General features: G+C 40.7%; 1 protein-coding gene across 1 annotated transcript in view; it reads left to right on the plus strand.

The window, feature by feature from the left end:
* Positions 1-27472, plus strand: part of LOC130421265 (thyrotropin-releasing hormone-degrading ectoenzyme-like) — a 97296-nt gene that overhangs the window by 54121 nt on the left and 15703 nt on the right. The window contains 6 exon segments of the mRNA XM_056749062.1: positions 8345-8499; positions 10967-11080; positions 14736-14873; positions 15668-15733; positions 24841-24906; positions 26935-27122. Of these exon segments, the coding sequence (XP_056605040.1) occupies positions 8345-8499; positions 10967-11080; positions 14736-14873; positions 15668-15733; positions 24841-24906; positions 26935-27122 (727 nt within the window).

Raw genomic sequence — 27472 nt, forward strand, 5'->3', positions numbered from 1 at the left:
ATTACTGTACCCATTTAAAACCGTCAATCCCATAAATTGTAAAAAAAAACTGAAACCAAAGCCTAAACCTAAGCCTTTTATTGTGTATTGATGTGCTTTGGACACAAGATCATGTTCACTTACAGTTTGGGGCATTTTTCTAAAAATAACAATCTCCCCAAGAAGTGTCTTTGTGGGAAACTGAGTCTCATAATTCATAATTCATTTCATCTTCAAGTAAACTTCTCAAACCAGATTAAACTACTGAAATTTGTGTTCGGATTGAATCTGGATGCTTCGGAGTACACATTCAAAATATAGTTTTGCGAATCATGAATTTCCTCTGATTTCACCTTCTGCTCCTATTGCAATACTGCATGTTTCTCAGGAATGTCTCTTTGCATTATATAGTGTATTTTTATTGTGTATTGCTGACTGTATTGTGTAGCTTCTTAAAGATGAAACAAACAAACAAACAGAAACAAGAATCCGATTATTGACTCAACAGAAAACCACAGAAAAATGATAGATCACAGTAAGTGCAACTGGCGGAGGTCACGTTAAAACCTCCCAAGAGATTGTGGGGTTATAAAAGACAAACCGATCAGCACTAGCTGTTTTTTTGGAAGTCTGAATTTTATGTGGAACAATAAAATCCTTCAGCATTCATGGTCCTAACAGACTTCAAGTCCAAAGAAATAGAAAAACGTTTCTTGCTCTCTCATCCTCTTTGACATGGGAAAAAGTGACAGTTTAAGTTCAAGAAGAAAGAGTGGAAAAGCTTGAGAGGAGGATTTCTTTACACATGATGTCAATTCACACATGAATGATGAGAGAGAGAGAATGGGTAAGAGAGGAAAGTATTGAGCTGTCTGCTTCATCCTTGGAAGTGTTTCCCAGTGCCAAATGTATTGAGTTTGTTTCAATGTAAAAAAATAAGTGAAACCATGAGAAGTGAAAAGTGAAGATGTATCTATCTCAGAGACCCCGCAAATACAACAAGTGTGAAAATCTCCACAGTCAGATTTTTACTTTCTTGATAGGTTGATTAATAGGATATCTTTTTCGAAAAGAGAAAACCTCAGGGCGATAACATACTTCCTTTAAAATCTCAGTCAGCTAAGCCACATCCGCTGTGTTTTTTGCAAATGAAACCAAAAAAAATGTGCATTTATTATAAAACATTTCACATTAACATAACAATTTTTTGTTTGTCTGTGATGAACAGCAGTGTGTTTATTGTGGTGCATGTCGGGTTAGCCAATCATAACACTGCTTATTTAACACTGCTTATTTGTATATCAAAAAGCTAAAACAACAAAATCAACCTTCAATTCTCATTCTTCTCCCCTCTTATTTACAGACAAAGCACATTTGTGACAAACATCCCTGCAAATCACTTATATAGTAAATATAGTTTATTGTGTGATTATGCGTCCACACCAGTAGGCATCGGTATAAAAATCTCAAAGTATGTTGGCCAGCTTCAAGTACCCCAAATAGGGTATATGCACACGGGGGCGATGACGTACTTCCTTTACAATCTCAGTCAGCTAAGCCACGTCCGCTCTCATAGAGCTGAGATATGTTATGTCTTATTTGTGGATGTAACTTGAAACGGCCTGCCCGAAACGCTTCTCCATTTTTGTTGTCGATGACGCAGTGTTTGTATAATTTTATTCACGATGTTGACTGTAATCCTACAAACATCTTGGGACCAAGTAAATAATGCCATTGTTCCCTATGGACACCATTTGCGCTGGATGTAACAGAGCTGGCTGAGATTTTAGCACAAATGCGTCATCGTTCCGTATGCATATACCCCCGTCATTACTTGTGGCACCTTTTAAAATTTCAATTGTGAGGATTTGTTACAGATCTCCTCTCTTTTGTTCTCAAGTGTTTGTCAGTACTGAAGTATTGTGGGTTAGAGTCTCTATAGTGGTGGAACTGATCTGAGAACAGCACTTGAGTGAAGAAGCTCCAGCAGATATTAGATTTAATGGCTGTTGACATGCTCAAACTGTGTAGGTTACACGGCCAATAGCTCATTTGACATTCTGCAGGATATAAAAAAACGTTTCTGTAATTATTCTTGTATCTTGTTTCTTCTAATATTAACTGTGACATTTAGTCAAAGGTTCCACTGAGTGCTAATGATGTGTGTGTGTGTGTTGAAGTGTTTGACTGTGCACTTCAATAGTTTAAAGCAGAGGAAAACTTCCAAGGTGGCTTCACACTAGATCTTTATTTTGGAACGGGGCACGGTTTGCAAGGAAAATCGCTAATGTTAAAGCTGTCAAGCGAACCCGGGTGCGCATCTGGCTACCGAAGCCAAGACTACCTGAAAGAGGTGATCTCAGTTCAGTCGCTCTCGAAATATAGCCGGTTCGCATGAATATGAAAGCAACACGGGGTCCGGGTCACACCTGATGAGGAAGTAAAGTGACCTGCGTTACGCACTAGGATACGCATAAGTCGATAACAATGAATTTTCTTCAATAAAACATATGTAAGAGATCATGGAGAAAGCCGTCTGCATGCAATGCGCATACTGTAAACCCAAATGTAATTTACTCTGCTGCGCATAATAGCACCAAATTACACATTATGAAGAGTTTGTTTCCAAAAAAATTGGAGTAAAAATGTGACCATATGAAAACCACTATTTTCTGTTTCAAAGTTTCACATAGCATCTTTATGTTCTTGTAACATAACAAATTTGAATCCAGATTTTGATTTTAAAAGATTTATTATTAAAACCTGATCCATGACATTTAAAAAAAATGCTATAAATCCATTGAATCAATATAAAAGGTATTTTTTATATTGAACTTGTTGAAAATACACAACAAAGTGAGTTGATACACATATGAAAGCCTCTGAACTCAATACAATACTTATTTATACGGGCACTGGATTAAAAATACATTCAATCAGTCATCGCTCCTAAAAAGAATTCAATGGGTCATCTTTTTAATGCTGTGCCTCATCTTCTTTATCTCCTCACGTAGATGATTCGATTTCAATGGTTTACGTTTCTTCCCCACCGCAGAAACCAGCATAGGTTCATCAATGCCATCAAAATGATTCATTAATTTGTTTGTGTATTGAACACGAAGTACGAAGTAGATCATGGAAACTAGGATACAATACTTTTCTGTCATGCGCCGTGCACATTTTTGATGATGTAAGATGAGCACAAATGCAGCAGGGTTCGACCGAATCAAGTTGACTGTGAAACCAAACCAACGCTCGATCTGAAAACAGCCTTAGACATTTCTTTTTTCTGGACAATTATCCCTCAGCACTTTTGTAAATATCCCGTGCCTTCCTGGCACTTTCTTCTGGTAATTTCACAAACTTGAATAGTTCTCTTTTCTTTAACTTTAACTCGACTGTCACAGAAAAAAGTTAGAATAATAACCAGCCTTGACTTTCTTCCCTTCCAATTACTGATAAAGATGAATAGGAAATGAAGAGCGGAAAACTACTGGAGTGTTACTGGACAATGTCCTCAGCTCACTGATCTGTTTCATGATATTTTCACCCGGCCTGACGAGCTGATAAAACATGTTCGTGTCCCTCCGTTCTGCTGTGATTTGTAGTGAACACCTGAACTTGATCACTGTTATTGCCTTTCACCTCTAAAGACTTCTCTCCATTTCAGCAGCCTCCTGTAAGCTGTGATTTGTGGATGAACAGAATGGACAGTCAGAGCTCATAGAGCAGACATCATTAGAGAGCGGATACCAGCTGGAGATCTAATAGCAGTAATACTGCACTCACAATGACAGAAAATGTTATCAGGAATCAGAAAGGTTTGGATTGTCTGGGAATGATGCAGATGCTGTATTATAGATAATGAAATGGACTGGGTGTTACTATAGTAATTATACACAAAAGTCAAATCTATATCGTCGCTGTCGGGCTGAATCACTGCATCTCCAAAACCATATTTTTTTAGTTATTAAACATTTTATCGTTAAACTTGATATTGTACCTTATATTGCTATTATATACTGTTGTGTACCAGCATTAACAAAACATTTCCCCAAAACCATGTTAAATCTGAGATACAAGGTTTTTTGATTTGGGAGCAGGGAGATACGAGATTACGCTGTCATTGATAAGAATGGTACGGTCACAAACATCGCCGCTGCCAGCAGTGTTCATCAAAGTCTGCGGTCGCGTTGAGCCTTTTTACAAGTGACGACGAGACTTTAATAGCTAATGAAAGCTATGATCGTGGTCACATAAATCTTCCTAAACTCTATTTTAAATGCAATATCAAAATAAAACGATAAACTGGAAGCAAATAAATTTGGCGGTCGCGTTGAGACTCTTGACAAGAGAAAAGGGTTCAGTAGTTAAGCAAAGCTAACGACTGTCATAACATGCATCTGCCTAAACTCTATTTTAAAGGTTTAAGAACTATAAGTGATGCAATACAATAAACAATGTGCTGACTTGGAATACCTATCTAAAACTAAACACTTCAGAATGCCTAAAAATTTGTAAAAATAACACACCCACATGGGGACTGACCAATAGCATCGATTTGTGAAAAAATATGAAATTGACCAAACTTGGACATAGGAGGTTTCCGCCCGACTGCGACGATGTGTAACATTTTATACAAAAAAAGACATGTTTGAGCGGAGAGCATCTGTTCTAACCCTCTTGGAGGCTTTTCTTCTCAGGCATCACACAGTTCTGTGAGGGAAGTGTATTTCAGGTGTTAATGACGGTCATGATTTGAATCTTTATGTGGATTTTCACAGGATGACATGACAGGAGCAAGCTCAGAACTCAGTATGTCCTGCATCAGTTTGTCAGGTATGTTGCCCTCAGGGCTAGAGAACTAACCTTCTAAAATCAACCGTGTATAAACAGTCTGTGGGTGACGTGTGTTAAGGTTCAGCAACTCCGTGCCTTAGAAAACAACTGGAATGGTCATCATTGCTCGCCAGCTCTCCCAAAGTTGAGCGCGCTGACGTCGACCAGAGCGCTTGTTTCAATCTCCTGTCAACGTCTTCTCTGATCCACTCCTTCTCAGAGCCTGAGCGAGCTAGTCAGCCAAATACTCGATTCGTCTTCAGGGGTCAGTTCTGCTCTCTTCTGCCCCACAGCCTGTGTTAAGAGCTCACATGTGGGAGCAGACCGCAGGGCGTCTGGAGGTGCTATCGACCGAGAACGAGTCTGTGTGTGTGTGTGTGTTAGATGATGCAACATGAGTTTGTTCTGACTCAACATAAGTTTCTGAAGAACAGAAGGCTCTAAATCGGGGCTGTGACCCCATCTAGACTCGTCTGTGTTGCATGTGGGAGATAAAATTCAGTGTTTGACAGGAGTGCGAATGTGATGCCAAAACCTGTTTTAATTAGGGCAGAGACTCTGCATGCAGTGCACTGCTGAAACGCCAAAGAAAAATTATATTCATGCAAACTGGGCACGTAACAACCTTGTATCTCTTGTCTTTTTGTGTCTGGCTTAGTTAGAACACAAAATAAACCATTTTTCAACAAGCAGCTAAGATTCATTAAAAGCAGGAAGTTAATAATAGGTCTTTAACACGATATGAAAGATGTTAAATGCTGACAGAACCTCTAGGCAAGAACCCAGTTGAAATGTTGCTGTTGAGAGTCCAAGCACATTAGTAACACAAAGACAAATGCAGTATTTGCTTAGTAAGAACACGATGTAATGGCTTTAATCCATTCATGAATGTTTACTCAGTACTGTAATACAGTAGAGCCGTGTTGACTCTGAATATGAGCAGGTGAAACTAGAAGTGAAAGTTAATGTGTTGGAGTTATCAGCTTCGCTGTCAGTCGTCTCTAGAGACCATCATCAACACTGCTGGAGTCATATAACATCAGATTAACAAGATTAACACATTCACACTATTACAACACTGTATAATAAAACGCTAACACCTAATTAACTGTAAACAAAAACCAACATGTGTCTGTAGATTGAACAGCAGAAGGTTTAGGTTAAAGTCGGTGAACACCATTAGTGTTGCTCCTGCTAATGTGTTGGAAGTATGTTGTTGGCTGTTTTTTTTATTAAAGGGATACTTCACCCAAAAATGAAAACTCTTTCAACATTTAATCACACTTGGGTTGTTCCAAACCTTTATAAATGTATTTGTTTTGCTCAACACACAGGAGGATATCTGGAAGATTGTCAAATCGAACCCCCTTTGAATCCCATGGTATTTATATCCCCTACTATGGGAGTAAATGGAGGCTTAGATCTGACATTCTTTCAAATGTATTCCTGTGTGTTTAGCAAAACAAAGAAATATATTCAGGTTTGAAACAATCTAAGGGTGAGTAAATGATGACAGAATTTTTCATTTTCAGATGAATTATCCCTTTAATATCCACTCTATTTGTTTTAATTATGTCTGGCACATTAAAAGCATTTTAATGTTGAAGTCTTATTTGAAAGGATACACAGTTTGAAAATGTAAACAATTAGTTCCTCTCCAAGTTAGCTTACTAAATCAGAGCCAATCATTCCTATACACAGACTACGCAGGTTGGGTAGGGCCCCTGCACCACCAGGGGGCCCCCTTGAGAACCGAATCAAAAAAGGATTGTTACAAAGACACTATTTTTATAATTTGCGAATTCAACTTTAGAAGAATCATTTCGACATGTCCTTTTCAAAACTTTACTTACTGTTACATACATGGATATCATGCAGTGGGCAGCATGTAATGACATAAAGATTATGTGCTGATACGTCTTTACATGTGACCATCTGGAGCGAATAAAGAAGAAAATGGCAACAACATGAAGCAAAAGAACAAGAAGGAATGTGTTTTTGTACTATTTTGTCCTTTATAGTTTGCCAAATTATGCAATGAATCACCCTACTTACAAAACACTTCTCCAGAACAGATTTACAAATTCAGCATTTGTACACGGTATTACGTTTGCCCATAAAGCAATATGTAATTTTCAGTTTGTGCCATCACACTTAGAGAATTATTGATGTGCTTTTGTATGCTTAGCTTTCTTGAGTAAACTTTATTTCTCATGCTTATATTATTTAAGTAAATCATTAGTAAGGACACACATTTGCGTGTAATAGCTTTTGACAGCTAGATGGTTCCAGAGCCATTAAATGAAAGTTAAATTAAATTTTATAATTAATTGTTTAATGTTTTTTTGTCTTTTTTAGCGTTAATTGTTTTTTTTTTCGTTTTTTTCTTATAGTTTACAGTTATGTTTAGGCTATATCTACTTTTAATTATTTGTACAAGGGCCCCTCACAAGTTTGCTAAGGACCCCCAGACGTCTAGAATCGGAACTGAATTAAATTGATACGGAAATATAAATTTTTCCACATATTGAAGGTGGTATTTACCTTAAACACGGGGATTTACACCATTACAGATAATTCCTACGGTATGAACCGCATAACTATACAGTAGTACAAACTTAACAGCTGTTTATCCACTGTATCTCAGTGTTTGAACTCAAAGCATTGGTTGTGTTATTGCAGCATAAGCTTGTATAAAAGTCTTTACTTTAATTGACATTACCAATGGTCAATTAAACCTGCAATGTTTGGTTCGGATTTACATCTCTCAAGTTGTTTAATAGAGCATCTCTTTCATCTTTCATTTTACATTACTGTTTATTTTTGTAACTCAAAAAACAACCTCAAACGTTAATTGTGTGTGTTTTTGTACAATCTTAACGGAGACTCATTTACAATGGAAGTGATTGATGTCTGTTCAGTCTCAAAGGTGTTTGATACCAACAAGCCGTATCAGTTGCCATGGTAATTGCATCTTCCCTTCACAAACTGCAGCTGCATTCAGTTGATCTGAGAAAAACGTGTCAATAAGACACACACATCTTGTCTGTGATAATCATGTTACAGTTTTAAACAGTTCCTCTTGATTATGAGATCTTGGTTCAGATCAGCGCCAGAGGTTTACCTACTTCTGTATTCATTGCCAAATGAATCCTACCTGACACGGAGCTGATGGAGAGGAAGGCATTAAACATTTGCAGATTTGCTGATTCCTAAGGCTTTAAGCTATTGAAAATATGTTTATGGGTCATACAATGACTGGGTTGAGTGTTTATCACTTTGCTTTGGTTTATTTTCTCAGTGCTTAAAAAAAAGAGTAGAAGTGGGAAAGATTTTGGTGTATGAATTAAATGATAAAAACATTTTAATATGGCTTTACTTTAAAAATCCTTCGGCAGTTGGATTTTGTAGAATAAACCATCTGATACTTTGCGGTGTCAATGATAAACAATTTTTGGTGTGAATTTCTATCATTTTACTTGTTACTTGCTCATCATTGACCTCCGACCTTCTTCCCTCTGCACAGATCTGCTTGCAGTTCCCAAGCATCCGTATGCAGCCATGGAGAACTGGGGTCTGAGTGTGTTTGTGGAGCAGAAGATCTTGTTGGATCCTGACGTCTCTTCCTACTCCTATCAGATGGAGCTCACCATGGTGGTGGTGCACGAGATCTGCCATCAGGTAAAACACACACATTTACCTTTCTGTCTTGATGGTAACATTTGATATGTAACTCCACATTTTTTAAGGCCTTTTGCAAAACATCTTGCTGTTTTTAAATCAAGACCACCACGATAATATTCAGTTGTGTTAAGATGAAATCATATTTGGCTAATTTTAGCCAAACTAATGGTCAGTAGATATTGATCGTGGTTTTGACATTTGTTTATGTCTAGCATTAAATTCCTCATGTTCCAAATGAAACATCCCTTAAGTATAACTATAACTGTAGTTTGTTTTTAGCAAACTGTGGTGCTTGAATTTATTCTATATGATGTCAATTTCATGTCTCTTATTCTGTGTGCTCTCCTAACACGCAAGAGCATTGCGTTAACAACACAAGGTTGTGGGTTCGATCCTATGTAAAATGTATAGGATAAAGCAATGTAAGTCGCTTTGGATAAAAGCGTCTGCCAAATGCATAAATGTAAATGTAACACGTGACCATACTGGAATACTGTACATCTACAGTGCACATCTCTTTTCTCCATAGACACAAACTCAATGCAGCTAACAGACCTCAGACATTTCAACTCAATTATTTAGCCATTTTAGTACAAGACCTTCCAGTTTGGTTGTTTTTCGGTCTTGAGACATGTCAGCTCTCATCAGAGCAAATCTTATCTGATTTTAGGAGTTTAATGTCTTAAATGAGTAGTTCACTTTCGATATGAAAATTCTGTCATCATTTACTCGCCCTCTTGTCATTTCAAACCTGTATAACTTTCTTTCTTCCGCAGAACACAAAATAATATATTTTGAAGAATGTTGTTAACAGCCCCCCATTCACGTGCATTGGTTACAATATGGGGGCTGTGCTGTTCTGTTAACATCTTTCAAAATGCCTTCTTTTGTGTTCTGCAGAAGAAAGAAAGTCAGACAGGTTTGAAATGACTAGGAGGCATGTTATTGATGGCAGGATTTTCATTTTAAAGGTGAACTACTCCTTTTAAGGATGTTGTTTTTTGATTTGGATGCTTTTTTCAATGGAAATGTCCTGTATAGAAGTACATAGTGATCTCTTTCTCTAGGTTACTTTTTAATGAAGCAGGTGGGCTACCGCATCCTCCTGTTTTATGGCTATTCTTTCTGACGTTGTTCAAGATCAGAACTTTTGACATATTGGAAGAAAGCGCCAGTCATTCAACCAATGAGAAAGCACTTGATGTGTCATTATTAGATGTTTCCTCTGTGATAGTAACCGGTCGTCTTTGTCTGTGGCTTCTCTATCCTTCTATTCATCTGAATCACAGATTAATATTCCATTAGACTGTTGGAGAGCCTTTGAACTTCTCTAAAGATGTCATGTCCTTTCAGATGAAAGAACATTGTCTCATACAGAGCCTTGTGTGCTGGGGTAAAAAGATCCAGGGATACGGCTCTCAGTGGCACATATGCCTGCCTTATAGCCTGTCCTAAAATATAAAATTCTTATGAAATACTATTCGGAATTAAAAACATATTGGGCTCTATCATACACATGGCGCAATGCGGAGCCAGGCGCAACGCAAGTTTTTTTTGCTAGTTTCAGCCCAACGCAGTTTTCATTTTCGTGTCTAAATAGCAAATGCATCTGCGCCCATTTGTGTGCCCATGGCTGTGCTGGTCTGAAAACGAGGTGTGTTTTGGCGCATTGCTTTTTTGAGGCAACTGAAATAGACACTGAAAATTGGTCTAAAGTCAACGGCGCAATATTTTTTTGTTATTTAAAGAGGACGGTAGTAATTTGGCTCTATAGATAGGTGATTAGCATGTGTACATTCTGCTTATAACAGAGGGACGTGCAGCAGCACATAATATTACCAAATATTACAAATAAATGGATTATAATGTAAATCATTATTCCATTCCATTCCATTTTCTACCGCTTTATCCGAACTACCTCGGGTCACGGGGAGCCTGCGCCTATCTCAGGAGTCATCGGGCATCAAGGCAGGATACACCCTGGATGGAGTGCCAACCCATCGCAGGGCATGTAAATCATTATGTACATAAAAATTAAAATCTGGCTTGTCCTGTAGATAGTCAGCTTGAGCGCTTTAACATCGTGCACGAGCAGATGAGTCTCCTCTTTGCGAAGTGCCTAGTCTTTGCTCTTACGGATTCTGCCGTGTAAATAGCGAATCCAACTGGAATAGCGAGTGCAACTGGTTTTTATAGGGAATAAGAAATGAAACTCTGATTGGTTTACTGCATGGTTTGCAGCCCAAAACACACCCATGACTCATTAAGAGAATAGGGATAACCCTTTAGACCATGTGCTTGGCGCAGACCATTTTTCTCATCCTTATAGTAGCATAAGCGGATTCGGACACGCCTTAAGTAGACCATGCGCTTAGATAGTTAAAATAGGGCCCATTATGCTCAGAAAATCAGGTTTTGCCGCTAATCATAACTTCATTATTGTTTGATTTGTTCTCTTGTCTAGTGGTTTGGAGATCTGGTCACACCTGTTTGGTGGGAGGACGTTTGGCTTAAGGAGGGATTTGCTCATTTCTTTGAGTACATCGGGACAGATTTCCTTTTTCCCAAGTGGAACATGGTAAGATTTCTTATAACGTTGACATCGTGCAGTCCTCTCATACAGTTTCAGCTGTTAAATGCTGGTGTTACTGTGAAAAGACGGTTGTGTTTTTAAAACAAGAGATCTGGATGTGATGCTAGACGTCAAGTCTCGCTTTCTCTCCTTTCACCTGGTTCATTGAGCTCTTAATAATTTCTAACTGTCAGTTTCTAACTGTTTGAATGGGTTTAATGGAAGCAGGTGTATTTTCAACAAATTTCACTTAAAACCAACACAATATATCCTCTGATTACTGTGTTGATACCATTTATAATAACATTTTCTTTGATAATTGTTAGAGAGACAGTATTAATCAGTGTTATGTGTTTAATTTGACTAGGAAGAATGCATAATGTGCAATACACATTTCACATGTTTCTTATGCTTCAGTACATACCAATGTTAAATTATGTTAAGAGGTTGATGAACAAATGCACAAATCATTTATCAATAAATAATCAACGATTGCAAGTAAATTCACCATAAAGAAGTATTTTGTTTTAAAGAAACATTATAATAAAACACCAGTTTTGCAGACATGTATTTTATCAATATACCTGCAAATATGTTTGAACTTTAAAGTTCACCCTAAAATGAAAATTTTGTCATCATTTACAATCCTGTATACATTTCTTTGCTTTGCTGAACACAAGTACTATGGGAGTCAATGGGGGTTGAGATCTGTTTGGTGTCTGACATTCTTCCAAATCCATTGCTCTGTGTTCGGCAGAATTGCCTTTTTTGTGTGAACTTTCCCTTTAATGTCATCAGTCACCATATCTGAACATTTTCGTAATGGCGCTAGCAATTAGCACTATACTGTTCTGCTTAAATGGCCCGAAGTGAAGCGGTTTTGTAATAGGGAATGAAATATTAGGGTATATGGATTATCTGCGTAACAAAACGTAACGCAGTTCTCTGATGTTTGTTATGACTAATGGTGTTATTCATTGGGAATCGTGCTGATTTGAACTTGTTGAAACTTCTGCTCACATGAGTCACATGAGTAACTCTGTGAGTTGATGTGTGCAGATTATTTTCGCTTTTGGTCCTGACTCAGTCAGAACTGATGTATGCTAGACAGGAGTGTACACTATGGGTGTTGTGCCCTAGGATAATGATAAAAGGAGTTTGAATACTAAATCAAGTCATTTAGTGTTTAGTCTGTCATTAGCATTATATTACATTTTCTTACTTACCGTTATACTTCACTGATAAACATAATGCAAATTTTAATGGTTTCCATTACAATCACCATTAGGAACCAGAAGCTGTTTACTATTAAAAGCATTACAAAATTAATTTTTGTACTGTATTTTTGTGTATTTTGTGTTTCCATCAGGCAGATATCACTCCACCAATAGTCATTAAACCAATAGCACATTACCAATAAAGATGAGCCATTAAATCAATTAGAATTTAAGGTTTTTACTACCATCTTTACAGAGAAATTACAGTTTTCTATTTTTTGTCATGCTGTACCTTTACCATCTTATAATAGCTTGTTTGTTGCTGGTTCTACTGAGTCATTAGTCTATTTTTGTCCATTTTGGCCAACAAAACGATACTATAGTTATACACATTACAGAAAACTTAAGTATAGAAGTCGGCAATACAATTAGGATGCAGACAAGAACTGTGAATAAACTAAATAAAAAACAATTATTAACTGTTATTAAGATAATAGCTTACAACAATTAACATTCAATAAAAGTTAAATTAACGTTCAATAAAATTATCCAATGAAAATAACAATGCATACTTTTACTCTACACAATGAATATAGATGAATAAATGAAGAAATGTTTTTGTAATGATAAAATAACAATAACTAGGATGCTTTCGAAAACTTGTTTATTTTAAGTTTGTTAAAGGCAGAATAGGTGGTCCTGTCCAGAATTGTATTATTTGTCATGCTGGTTGGAAATATCTTTACATCCCGATTGCAATCAAGAAGTATAACTGTCAAATAATATTTTTACAATCACAAAAAAAAAACTGTTACATGATGGAGACAGCTCCAGGAGGCAAAGGGTCTGAGAGACGATACCATGGTTGCTTTCCTCCTTTTGGACAGATATGTACATGCTTCGAGAAGAATTTAATGAATTTAGTTTGTACTTCACTACTTGGATTTACGAAATACATTCATGTGTTTGGAGGAGGCGTGGCTTTGGACGGCAAATCGCATAGAAGGTGGGATTATAATTTTAGTGCTAGCACCTTTCCAAATCAACCACCCCACCTTGAATTAATGGAATCTAATTGTATACTGTTACCCCTTACCACAAAAGTGAAATAATTGTAGGCTTCAAAAGCAAGGATTTGGCAGACGTCTTTCAAAGATCATTCAAATGGGTATCTGCTCATATTGTAACTTCTGGAGCAGAGATTTCATCCTCCTTCTCACGTGCATGATGTAATACTTACATCTGGTTACCATGGAAATAATCAGAGGACCTGGTTACCCAATTGCTCCAAGGCTAGTTACTAGAGCGGGGCAATACTGCAGTCTCTTGAGTTTATGGTGATTGATCTGTGTAGTATTCTGGATCTTCAGGCTTTCGGTTGCATTTACAGGGATCTAAGAGGTTATGATGGTGGTAAGTAGGTCTTAATGAAATTACATTTGATGTAAACACCTTGTTGTGTGCACCAGACGGAGACTAGTTTACCTTACCAGCTGTTGTGTATCTACCTCTTTCTTATTGAAAATGTCTACCATCACCAAGACTGTCTCGTATTTTGTCCACACTGTCAATCTGTTTAAGGGCTTTGGTTTTTTCAATAACTGATCTGTACGCTTAGAAATTAGCTTTGAGAGATTTATATTTATATTATTTAAATTGACAACATTTTACAAATGCATCGATTATGATTTTTTTAATGACTCATTTCATTGTTTTTATTCATTTCATTATGTTGTTTGCTTGGGCCAAATTCCCTGGATTAAAATATGCTCTATTGAATTCATGTGTTAAATAGGATGTGAATCAAGCTCCCAAAGCTTAAATAAATGTGACTGATTCATAACGGCTTGTAGAATATAGGTGTGGTAAATAATTTTAAGAATCAACTTTTTATAGCATATGATTGTTTGCTTGCATTATCTTATATACTGTTTAAGCATATCAGCAAGTAATGAAAGAATAAAATCTTAATGTAGTTTATATTTAAACTGCCACTGCCACTTGTTCAGTCACAGAGATTTCTAAGACCATTATGAAGATGTTTTGAATATGAACCCGGAGTGTAATGCTTTCATTTATAATTCATACGTTTAATATTTCATTCTCATTTACAGTAACTGACAGACTGACACTTTTAAAAGAGTAACAGGAAAACCATATGACGGACGAAGCACATTTTGCAGTATTGTATGAGAGTTTGTGAAAGTTTGAAAGGTGTTATGACTTTCATAAATACTCTTATCTGGTACCATGGTATTCAGATTCTGTACTACTTTTCTTTCTAATTGCCTCATTCCGCTTAGTTTTGTTGCTGTAATGATATTTTCAAAACATTTTATTTAAGGTCCTAATCTGTAATGAAAAGGCCTTGTAAAAGAGACCAGTTTGCATTTGTTCTGTACAAAAAATCCAAATAAAACTTATTTTTTTTCTCTCATCCACAGGAGAAACAGAGATTTCTGACTGATGTTCTACATGAGGTGATGTTATTGGACGGATTGGCTCATTCTCATCCAATCTCTCAACAAGTGTTTAAAGCCACAGACATCGACAGAGTATTTGACTGGATTGCATATAAGAAGGTAAGAGCATTTTTCATAGATCTGAAGCGTATATAGTTTCCCATTTCAGATACACTGAAGGATTGTAAGATTTTATATCCTCAAGAGACGAGTGGCACTGTAAATATTTCATCTCAAACTACACATACGCTTTTTTAATAACCTTCTTCAGTAGAATGCACTATAAATAACTAAAGGACACAAATAAACCACCTCATCATTAATATCACAGAAAAACATTAGAACATTAGAACAAGAAGGACATGTTTTTGTACTCCATCAAGATCTAGACACAAATAAAATAGGTTTTTCATCTCCATCAGTCCTTCCTCAACCAATGGCCTTGTTAGCTGTCAATCAACCCATAGATTATTTGTAATTGATGTTTCCAGAGGGCCATCAACCCTCCTTTTTTTCCACACGTTATGTGGTGTTATGAACTTTCCGTCACACTGTTCTGATCCCGACACCCAACACTTCCCCTTTTCACATTACAAACTGTAATATCACACAAGTGTCTGAGACCTAACAGGAAAAGACGGATCACACAGATTGGGATGAATGGGGTGTGGAGTAAAGAGGAATTTATGGGAATTGGATGCTGTGAGACTTGTTAATATCATATAAAGAGACCGATCACAGATACAACATCTCAGAATATTTTATGGAGCTCTTTTTTATAGAAACTTCTGCAGGCAGGTCTACTGTTAATAAATAACTTCATTTATTGTCAGTTGAACTATATTTTCCTAAATGCAAATTGTGGATATAAATGATCATCTTTTATTGAATGTGTGTCTATTGCATGTGTGCAGGGCGCCGCTTTGATCCGTATGCTGGCTAATGTCATGGGACAGCAGGCGTTTCAGAGAGGACTCAATGTAAGCCAATAGTTGCTCTCTCGCTTTGGTATTTTTTATTTTTTATATAGAACTCAGCGGCCATGTTTGCAAATCCTCTGAGCAGTTTTTACATCATAGCAAATCCACAGTCCTATCTACTTGAATTGGGTAAGCCAGATATCTCACAATTAAACGGCATGTTTTCGATCAATGATTAAAGATGACATGAACTGGGTCATAACTTTGGTTTGCCCCTCGAGAGCCCCGCCCCAGACGATCGTCAGTCTTTACTGATTGACCATTGGCTCGTTCTACTGGAAGGCAAGCATTCCTTCGCTAGAGCGGCCATATTGAGCGTTGCATTCCTCACCATTCGTGGAGCATCTTGTTTAATTTATATCTTTGTTTATGGTCACATAAACATGTTTTCAATGCAAAAGTTTATTCATGTGTTTTTGCATGAATATGCATAGAACCTTATTCGAAGTTCATCACTGTAGACCCCTTATAATAATAAACCTTAACCTAAACAGTGGTTCCATATTGTATGTGAATGTTCTGTTTGATGTTTTTCTACTGATGTCATGTGGTGTCATGGCTCATTTTACTATGAAACTGAAATCACTCCGTCCTTAGAGGGTACTCTAAAGCCTTTGAAAGTCCATATGTTTTTAGAATTTTCCATATGTGCCATATATACTTCTGCCAGAGGTACACCGATCCTCTTTCATCTACCGTTGGTCTTTCTCTCTTCAGGTTCGCTTCACTCTTTCTGTCTCTCTCTCTTGTTCTCTGTGTAGCTTCTTTCCTCATCCGTGTCTCTGCATAATTAAAGCTAAAAGAGAGACAGCTCTGTGTTCAGAATGCTTAACCTGCAGTCACGCTGTAGTCGACACCCAGACTACCATTAACCATCTCTCTCTCTCTCTCTCTCTCTCTCTCTCTCTCTCTCTCTGTCTGTCTCTGTGTGTGAGTTTTGAGGGCATCAGTGAGGGCATTAATTGAAAAAATGCCGGCTGGGCTGGTGATGACAGACATATGGAGGCTTTTTATTACAAAATAGTGGGAGTCATATTTGAGGTCTGAATGCGTTTAGAAGCTCATATAGCTTGCCCAAGAGAACCTGCACTGATAGAACAGTTCTCTGATCTCGGTCCATTTCTTCTACACCCATTTTCAGATCTATCATGAAATGAGAGCAAAGGAAGTACTCATTTTGGCTGCATACACTGACATTTCTGACTTATGAATTGCTCTGTGGGTACCTGACAGCCGTGAGATCCAAGAGGTGTGGACCTATAATTTCTTATGAACACATCATCTTATACCCCTTCATTCAATTTCCTTACACAATGAAAGACGGGAAGAGTGTGTGCGAGATATATTTCTTCCGTATTCTTTTTCTTATCTGGCTTCTTCTGTATTTCTTCTTTTTTTATGGAAAGTCTGTCCCTTATAGATGGGGAGAATAGATCAACACTTCACCAAACAATCAACTTGAATGGAAATTATTGAATGGAAATGACTTTCATGTGCAGGAAAATTGTCCACATATTTCTCTTTGGATTGCTTTTGAGGGAACTCATTTAAGAAGACAAATAAAGAATTATTTATGAACTGCTGTGGCTGATGTGATGAAGATTTGTCCAGAAAAGTCGTTTTAGCTCCATGGCACTTGCATATTGAAATGATCAATCTTTTGGAGTACTTTTGTAAATACAATTTGGATGTCTTGCATTAGCTCAGCAACACATGCTAATGCTGACCTCTGTAAAAACAGCCGTGACTGTCAGAAAATGCAAGTAAAAATGCATTATTAACAGATATTAGTTTTTATGTGATTTAAATAAATACTACGTTTAGTAAAACACAAGTTGAAACAATAGAAACAACAGAAATTCTTATGGTCTCCATTGAATAGCATATTGGACCATTAGCTTTTTACCATTACAAAATGTGTTTTTATAGTATGTTTTGGACATCATTCCAATAGATTAAATTGTGTCTTTTGGTTACCATCTGCCATAGAACACATACCAGTGGACACCGTTATAGTTTTACATTAAATCCAAATACAAATCCCATTATAACCATTAAATACATTATATCTTCTATTGTGTTTTTTGGGCAGGGTTCAACTCTTTTTAGGACCATCCATGTGTACGTGTCAACCGTGCACACAGCCATTATGCACAGAACATGTCCTGTTTTTCCAATTTATGATGATAAAAGTAAAATATGGAAAGTTGCAATCCATGTCTGCTTTTTTAGTTTGATCTAAATAGTGCCACATTTCCGCACAGCACGCCCAGTCTTAAGAAGCACAGGAACATTTTTAGTAATAGCCAAAATTGTTTGGGTCAAAAAATTCCTCAATATTTAGGGGTTTTTTTCACCCTTAGGGGCCTTTTCCACGAGACCGTTTTCAAGTGAAAGCGTAAACAATTAATGCGATTTGGCTATCCATTCATATGGAAACGGCGTTTTAGGGGACTGATAACTTGTTTCAAAGTGCAAGTTTTTGAAAACCACGGCGTTCTCATTTCCGTTTAAACCACGAAGTACGCAAGAATGAGAAAACAACGTTGTGCGCATGCTTATTTGATGTGGGGGTGTGGTATGCGCGTGTACACCCAAACACCACGAAGAAGAAAAAAAAACAACAATGGCGGATTACATGGGTTTTTTATTGCTGCTCAATAGTTTACTACACATTAATTTTTTATCTACAGCAAAATCTTAACACTCATTCACGGCGATGAAGGGTTTTTAAACGGCACTTTTGGATCAGACCCAGTAGGGCGAGTAGATAGTGGGAAGTCCGCCTTCCAATAAAGCATCAATCAATCGTCAGGAACTCTGGTATTTTTTCTTTATAAATGATGTCGCCAACTACTGGCGTGGCATGTGTAATACAGCGTTTTAGTCATTTTTGCGGATCTGTGTAAACGCGGTGTGACGGGCAGAAAGCACAACAGACACAGTACTGTAATTTTACACGTCCCGGAGGGAGATTTATTGAAAGTGACAAACGTGAATTTGGTGAAGCTGGTGAACAAAAGGGAATTAGCTCCTATCTCCGTCCGTGGTGTGGTCCGTGGAAGTCCCGTGCGTGCAGAGTGATCCGTGAGTGGGCAATCGTGCAAGAGAGTCTGCTCGTCTTCAGCCGCTGGATTCTGTAGCAAAGAAACATGCACACGGTTAGTCATCAAGAGGTTCTCAGGATAACAAGTTCCCCTTTCTTCCTGTTCCTCTGCTGCTTATAAAGCGTGCCCTTGATGCACCTCAGCTGCTGACGACGTGCAACAGGTATGGCGTAATTGCTTGGTTTCCATGACGACGCTGATTGGCCCTTAGCCTGCTCGTCACACTCCCCCCCCCTAAGCGTCGACCTGGTACCCCTTCTCCTCCTATGAGGGTCCCAAGGGTTTTGGGGGGAGAATGTCCCTGACCTTACCACCAAACCTGACCACATCCTAGACAATCCATCTGCATTTCCGTGTGAGGCCCCCGCCCGGTGTTGGATTTCAAAATGGAAGTCCTGGAGCGCAAGGAACCATCTGGTCACTCGAGCATTCGTATCCTTGGCCTTGGACATCCACACCAACGGTGCATGATCAGTGACAAGCGTAAACTTTCGGCCTAGCAGGTGGTACCTCAGCTCCAGGACTGCCCACTTAATAGCGAGGGCCTCCTTTTCAACGGTAGCATACCGAGTCTCTGCGGGAGTAAGCTTCCTGCTTATATACACTACTGGATGCTCCTCACCATCCTTGGTCTGTGAGAGGACGGCTCCTATTCCAGTATCAGAGGCATCCGTCTGCAAGGTGAAGGGGGAGCCGAAGTCCGGTGCATGCAGAACTGGTGAGGACGATAGCGCTTGCTTCAGAGTCTGGAATGAACTTTCCGCCTCTTTGGTCCATTGTACTTTCTCCGGCTGCCCCTTTTTGGTAAGGTCGGTCAGGGAACTGGCTATAGTAGAGAAAGCAGGGATGAAGCATCGATAGTAGCCCGCCAACCCAAGGAAGGCACGTACCTGGGTCTTCGTCGTGGGCCTGGGTGCCTTCTGGACGGCCTCTACTTTCTTGGGTTGAGGTTGGATCATTCCGCGTCCAACTCGAAATCCAAGATACTGTGCCTCGGCTAGACCCAGGTGACACTTCCTTGGGTTTGCGGTCAGCCCCGCTCGTCTAAGCTCCAGCAAGACCTTCCGGAGCCTCAATAAGTGTTCCTCCCAACACCCCGAATGGATGACCAGGTCATCAATGTACGCAGCAGCGTATTCTTGATGGGGCCGCAGCAAAATATCCATCATTCTTTGGAACGTGGCAGGTGCCCCGTGTAGCCCAAACGGCAGCACTGTGTACTGCCAGTGACCTGACGGAGTGCTAAAGGCCGTCTTTTCCCTTGACTCTGGTGACAAGGGCACCTGCCAATAGCCCTTGGTAAGATCTAATGTGGATATAAAGCGCGCTTTACCCAAACGGTCCAGCAGTTCATCCACCCGGGGCATAGGATAGCTATCAAAACTGGAAACCTCATTGAGGCGCCGGAAGTCATTGCAGAACCGGAGTGACCCGTCGGGCTTTGGGACCATGACAATGGGGCTAGACCACGGGCTACACGACGGTTCAATCACCTTCAGTTCTTTCATCCTGGTCACTTCCTCCTCAATAGCCAGCCGACGAGCTTCCGGGATTCGATAGGGCCGCTGCCGGACGAGTACTCCTGGAGGTGTTCGTACCTCGTGTTGAATGACATGGGTCTGCCCGGGCCGTTCCTGAAACACATCTGAGAACTGACGGACCAGGGTATTCAGCTCGGTCTTTTGTGTGGGAGACAGCTGTTCTCCCATGTGTACCACCGGGGCCTCTGTCGCTGCGAAGGCGGCCATCTGGGGGGGCGGAGCAATCCATCTTTTAAGGAGGTTTATGTGGTACAGCTGTTCTTCTTTTCTTCGTCCCGGCTGACGGACCCGGTATGTGACCGGCCCCACCTTCTCCAGGATGGTGCATGGTCCTCTCCAGGATGCTAGGAACTTGGAAGTTGATGTAGGGGTCAGAATAAGCACTCGATCTCCGGGTTGGAATTCTCTGGGTTGGGCGGGCCGGTCATATAACCTTTTCTGGGCGCGCTGGGCCTCTACGAGGTGCTCCCTTACGAGGGGCATCACCCGGTCGATTCGATCCCTCATGTGTTGGACGTGCTCGATCACGCTTCTGTGTGGGGCTGGCTGTTGTTCCCAAGCATCTCTAGCTACGTCTAACAACCCTCGTGGCTGCCGACCGAACAACAGTTCAAACGGGGTGAAACCTGTTGATGCCTGGGGTACCTCTCTGACCCCAAACAGGACATACGGGAGCATTAGGTCCCAGTCGCGCCCATCCTCTGCCACCACTCGCCGCAGCATCCTCTTCAATGTTTGGTTAAACCTTTCCACCAGGCCATCCGTCTGGGGGTGGTACACTGACGTGCGGAGATGTTTTACCTTCAAGAGGTGACAGAGGTCAGCCATCAGCCGAGACATGAACGGTGTCCCCTGGTCCGTCAAAATTTCAGACGGGATTCCCACTCGGCTAAACAGCATGAACATTTCCTTCGCGATGGCCTTAGTTGTAGCTTTCCGGAGGGGTACAGCTTCTGGATACCGGGTGGCATAATCTACTATCACCAGGATATGTTCATGGCCACGGGCAGACCTCGGCAGTGGCCCCACCAAATCCAGACCAATCCGTGAGAAGGGTACCTCTATGATGGGTAATGGGATGAGAGGGCTGGGGGGGGGTCGGTGTGGGGACGTCTTTTGGCATGTCGGACAACTTTGGCAAAACCTCTTCACTTCTGTTTCCAGTCCAGGCCAATGGAAACGGTCGCGTATGCGCTGGGCAGTGTTGGTGGCGCCTAAGTGTCCTGCCATCGGATGCACATGTGCTAACTCCATGATGATGCCAGCCTTGCTCTTTGGTACCACCAGTAAGGTTTTCTCCTCCCCCCGTCTCTGGGCGACACAGTACAACAGACCCTTGTCAATTCTGAAATATGGGGTCGGATGAGGAGCCGGGATCCGTATTTCCTCATCTACCACTCGTACCTGGTTCCAGCAGTGTCGGAGTCGGTCATCTTCTCTTTGTTCTTTCCCAAATGATCCTCCTTCCGTTATACCTTTAAACAGATCAACAAATGGGTTAGAGGGCGGAGGTCCCGACTCACCTCCTGGGTTACTTCCGGATGCCAACAGTGCGGGTTTCGGTCTCGGTCTCGGTGCACGTCGACGTTGGGGATAACTAGGTTTCCTGGGGCCGGGTTGCACCGCCATAGCGAGGAGCTGGTCGAATCCTGGCCAATCTCTGCCTAGCAACACCTGGACCGGTAAGTCCTTGATGACTCCCACCTCTATCGGCCATGATCCAGGTTTGGCGGCGATCTCGACTAGGCAACTCCAGACGTCTCGGGTCTCCCCGTGGACACAGGTTATGGGTAGCCAAGAGGTCTTCTCTTTCTCTGGGGGTAGGACGTCGGCGCGGAGTAGAGTCACCGAGCTGCCAGAATCGAGGACGGCTTTCATCGATTTCCCATCGACCCGCACCATCCGTTCCGGAGCCCCGGAAGGAAACTTTTGGTGTGCACTACACCCTGCTAACCAGGCCCTTGGTGCTGGAAACGGCGCCTCTGTGGGCATGGGCTCATCCTGTGGAGTAGGGGCTGGGGGTCTGTTGCCGGGCTGTGAGGTACCCTCCTGCAGTCGCCATTCCTGAACCCCCCTCCGGGGTGTGCCTACCGCTCTCTCTCCTCCATCCCGGGCAAGCGTTGCATCCGCCAATTCCACGGCCTCGACCAGGTCTCTGAGGGAACTGGGATTCCGCATGCCTACGGATCGCCTGAAACGGCGTGGCAGGGCTCGCAGCAGCCGGTCTATGATGATTTTTTCAGCCACCTGTGCTGCCGTAGGTTCCTCCGCCATCAGCCAGAGGTTCGCCAATCGTGCTAACTGCGCTGCTTGGATCCGGACTGGACGGCGCTCATCATACGCCCATTGATGAAATTGTTGAGCGGCTGCTATTGGTGATAAACCCACCCGGGCAAGGATTTCAGCCTTCAGACTTTCGTAGTCGTCATTCTGTGGCGGCTGGAGAGCATAGTAGGCCTGCTGGGCTTCTCCCGTCAGGAAGGGCGCCAGGATCCGTGACCACTCACGCTTATCCCAGGCTTCCCGCGTTGCTATCACTTCAAAGGTATGTAGGAAAGCGTCCACGCTGTCCAGCTCCGTCAGCTTGGTCAAATGGCGGTGGGCGGTACCTCTGGCTTCCGGGAGCGGAATTTGGGACGAGGCGCTAGTCATGGCTTCGAGAATTTGTTCCACTCTCTCCTGTCGGTGACTCATCTGCTCGGATACCTGCATCTGTCGGGCAGATATTTCCGTGAGGCGCCGGATAAGCTCTTCCATCTCACTGGTTGCTGTCTCCCGTAGACAAAATGGAGAGAGAGAGAGAGATTTTCCTGAGGACAAATATCAGATGAAATTAACAGCTGTGCTGTGCTATGCCTGCATTCTCCACCAACTGTGACGGGCAGAAAGCACAACAGACACAGTACTGTAATTTTACACGTCCCGGAGGGAGATTTATTGAAAGTGACAAACGTGAATTTGGTGAAGCTGGTGAACAAAAGGGAATTAGCTCCTATCTCCGTCCGTGGTGTGGTCCGTGGAAGTCCCGTGCGTGCAGAGTGATCCGTGAGTGGGCAATCGTGCAAGAGAGTCTGCTCGTCTTCAGCCGTTGGATTCTGTAGCAAAGAAACATGCACACGGTTAGTCATCAAGAGGTTCTCAGGATAACAAGTTCCCCTTTCTTCCTGTTCCTCTGCTGCTTATAAAGCGTGCCCTTGATGCACCTCAGCTGCTGACGACGTGCAACAGGTATGGCGTAATTGCTTGGTTTCCATGACGACGCTGATTGGCCCTTAGCCTGCTCGTCACAGCGGATTGTTTTGATAACGTTGTCGTGTGTACGTCTAACTTTTCAATAATGCAAAAGAAAACCTTTTATTTCAAATAGTTGTATCTCAGCCAAATATCATCATTAACAAACCATACATCAACAGAAAAAGGATATTTTCTCAGTTTTCAGATTATGCATACATCTCAAATCTTTTTTTTACTTATATTTTATAAATCTCACTTTTTGCAAGTATATTGTTTATTCAAGTCTGTGGAAGAGTGTTTATTAAATATGTATGACATTGTGGTGATTTGTCAGGTTATAGACTCTAGTGACATCCCCTTCCCCTCCGCATGACCCTTGTAATTAATGTCTATTATTACTTCCGCTCCGGCGCCCCTGACACTATGTTCATATTACCATGCTGTCTTTAGTAAAGGATTGATTTGTTTTCACATTGGCAGTGAGCAGAACACATCAGTGTCAAAATAATGACAACAAACTTTGACAGCCGAATCACAGACTTGATTGAACCGCATGTTCACTTGGCATTCAGACTATAGCTGCACTGATGATCTTAATGTGCTTCTGTTCCAAACTTAGTCCTAAGACTCTCTGAATGCTCAGTAGGGTGTGTAGTGAATTTAAGCCTCATGCTTTCAGACCATAAATGGTGTAGTTTTGAGAATCAGTAGCTGTGCAGGATCACTGTGGTCTGTGTTATATTTGTTCAACAGGGTCTCTTGACACCAGCAACAGAGAGCGGATTACAGTGGAGGGGTTTATCTCTCACGGTCACTCGAGAGTTATCGAGGAATCTCATACTGCAGACGTTTCCTCCAGATATTGATCAGATGAATGATAAATGTGCACTCAAGGATCAGACTCTTTCTTCATGTCGGTCATCACCTGTATCACTGATACTGTAGGGCAGAATGGAGTCAGTGATAATGTAGAGTTTGTTTGAGAGGTGAAGTGTTTTATCAGTGAACTGAAGCCCATGGGTGATGTTACGTATGCTGCATATTTCACTGATTTCTCTTGTATTTCCATTTAGTTTAAACGCATGAAATACGAGGCAACATATCTTCATTACCCCCTGCTTTTGCTGAAATGTTAGCAATTCCAGAGTCAATTATATATTCCCATTTTTAATTGAATTCAAAACCTGATTTAAATAGGTAAACATGTGTCTGTGTCTGTTTGCAGGATTACTTGGTGACGTACATGTACAGAAATGCAGCGAGAGATGACTTGTGGAACAAATTCTCAGCGGTAAGATTTTACACATTTCAGATTGTGTTGATGTTAAATTATTCTCGTTAATTTCAGCCAGAATATCTCCTGCAGGCAGATTCCTCCACCGCATACAGAATAAATCAGAGGTCATTATATAACAGCTCTTATACACCATGAACTTATGCTGATCGACAACACCTACTCAAATCATCATGGAAAGTGTTTTTCTTTTTCTTAGAAAGCCAAGTGGAAATAGTTTAATTTATAAGATGGGTTATTTACTTTAGCTCTTAACGTGTAGCACTTGATACTGGTGAAGTTCAAATATCGATTCAGAAATTTGATCACCTTTAACATGGAAAGTCTGCTGAATCTAGATGTGTATACGTACATACTTCAAATATAAACTGGCTGCTGTCTGATTCTGGCAATTTTATTTACAACTATTATCCGTATTCTGTTAATAATAAATTTGGCATGACCATCTCAGAGCAGTGGTTCTCAACTGGTCTTGTCACGAGACCAACATTTTGTCATGGTCGTCACGTCGCGACCCACTATAGGAAATATCATGTCTTATGTAGTTTGTTTAAAAAATTGACTAATACTAAAATACTATCCACCAGTGGCGTAACTCTGTTTTGAAAATTGTTGGGGACAGAGATGACAAAACATTACTTTAATAATTTTTTTCTGTACTTACTCGTTGTCCATTGGCTACTCCACTTTTCGACTTGGCTGTTTGCGGTTTATTCCTATAACTAAAAATGACACGTGTTCATTGGTTTACACGTTTTTGTGCTTGTACACTGGAAGCACAAGCAAGTGCCATGAGCGCAGATGATGCACCCATTTCATACTGGAAAACAGAGTCGTGGCACTCTGTCTTCCGCAACTTACAAATGTGTTCCAAAAGCGACGCATCCTGCGTTTTCCAAGAATTTTAGATGTTAATGGCCCCTAACCAAACAAATCACTCCTTTATTTCTCCCCAAAAAGTGGTGGGGACATGTCCCACCTCTCCCACACGCAAATTACATGTATAGCCGCTACATTTGCTTGAGTAAAGCACTGAATAACGTCTGACAGGTTTGTTTTTTCTGAGGTGAAAGACTTTTTATTTCGTAACAAGTTAAGAAAAAAACGTTAGAATAATGACACTTTCAACATCTAACCTAAACACAGATATTGAATTGGGACAGCCAGCCCTCACTCGCTCAGGCATCTCCCAACACTTTCATGCACGTCTTTCAAAATAAAAGTCTTGGATTAGAAAAACACTTAGAATTACGTTTTTTGTTGTTGATGTTAGTGTGTCCACTCCACGACCCACTTAGAACTGTCTTGCGACACACCAGTTGAAAAACATACACTTGTGAATATTTCCTTTGATGCACTGCCTCACCCTTCAATCACATTCTCTCTATTACTCAGCTCACAAAGTGTCAGCGATCATAAGCATGGATGTCCGAGATATAGTCGAGAACATGCTTCACTGATCTGATCAGGTTGGTGACAGAGCACTTCGTTTCTGTCTCACACCAGCTGGAACTATGTTGACAATATATCCTTGATACATTAAAATGCTCTTTAATAAGGCGACTCCGAAAGCCTTTGAAAACAATTTACACACAAAAGTGCAAGTGGTCGACCGTGCTGAATGCATTTATAGTAGCATTTGAAAGAATAAAGAGGAACGGTGTGTAGAAAACTGTATATTTCCCTCAGGGACGAAACATTACGAGCAGTTCACATTAATGAACCGTGAGATTCAGTTTTATGCTTTAGCTTGCAGTGAAGAAATCAGACTTATAAATCTAATTCTGCTCCTTTACAAGCCTCATTCCCACACAGAGATATTAGATAAACTAGAAATTGCTGCTCGTGATGATGCTTCCACACGGCGGTTTAAGAGATCAGTAGTTTAATTACTTACTGTGAGTTTTTAATTAAACGTCCTGACTGAGTTTTTATTTACTTTGCTTTTATTGCTTGAAGACAAGGAGGACCCAGTTTAAATTTGTGTGTTATTAATTTGCCGGCGTCTGATGTTTTGCGTCACAGGCCATGCAGAGGGAGGGGAAGGACATCAACATCACAGAGGTCATGCACCGTTGGACCCTGCAGATGGGTTACCCTGTCGTCACCATCAGCAAGAACGACAGTCTTGACAACACTGTCACCATCTCCCAGGAGCACTTTGTGTATGACACAGATGCAAAGATCCAGAATCCCGAGCTGTTCAATAAAAGGTGTGAGCCTGACTTCTTGTTTCTAAGCATCTTCACATTGACCCACCTTGTGTTCAATATGAAACATAACAGTTGACTACTGTCTTAACGCCTCTTCTCTGAGGTGCAATTGTTTCGGAAAGATCTTCATCTTAAACCTTTCCTCCTACTCGAGCGTGTTTTCTGAGATCTGTGGTCTTCTGCAGAGGTGTTTAATGCAAAGCTGTGCGAAGGAACAATTGCAAAGCTATGATTCAAGTAGGGGTCGTTTCTTTCTTGTTTCATCCCACAGCGGGATATTTAGCTTAGAACCAGACGATATGGTAGAACGCAGGAGGATTTGGCACAATTGGAAATGTTAATGTAAAGGT

This window comes from Triplophysa dalaica, chromosome 5 (genome assembly GCF_015846415.1).
Source record: "Triplophysa dalaica isolate WHDGS20190420 chromosome 5, ASM1584641v1, whole genome shotgun sequence".
In the NCBI taxonomy this organism is placed as follows: domain Eukaryota; kingdom Metazoa; phylum Chordata; class Actinopteri; order Cypriniformes; family Nemacheilidae; genus Triplophysa; species Triplophysa dalaica.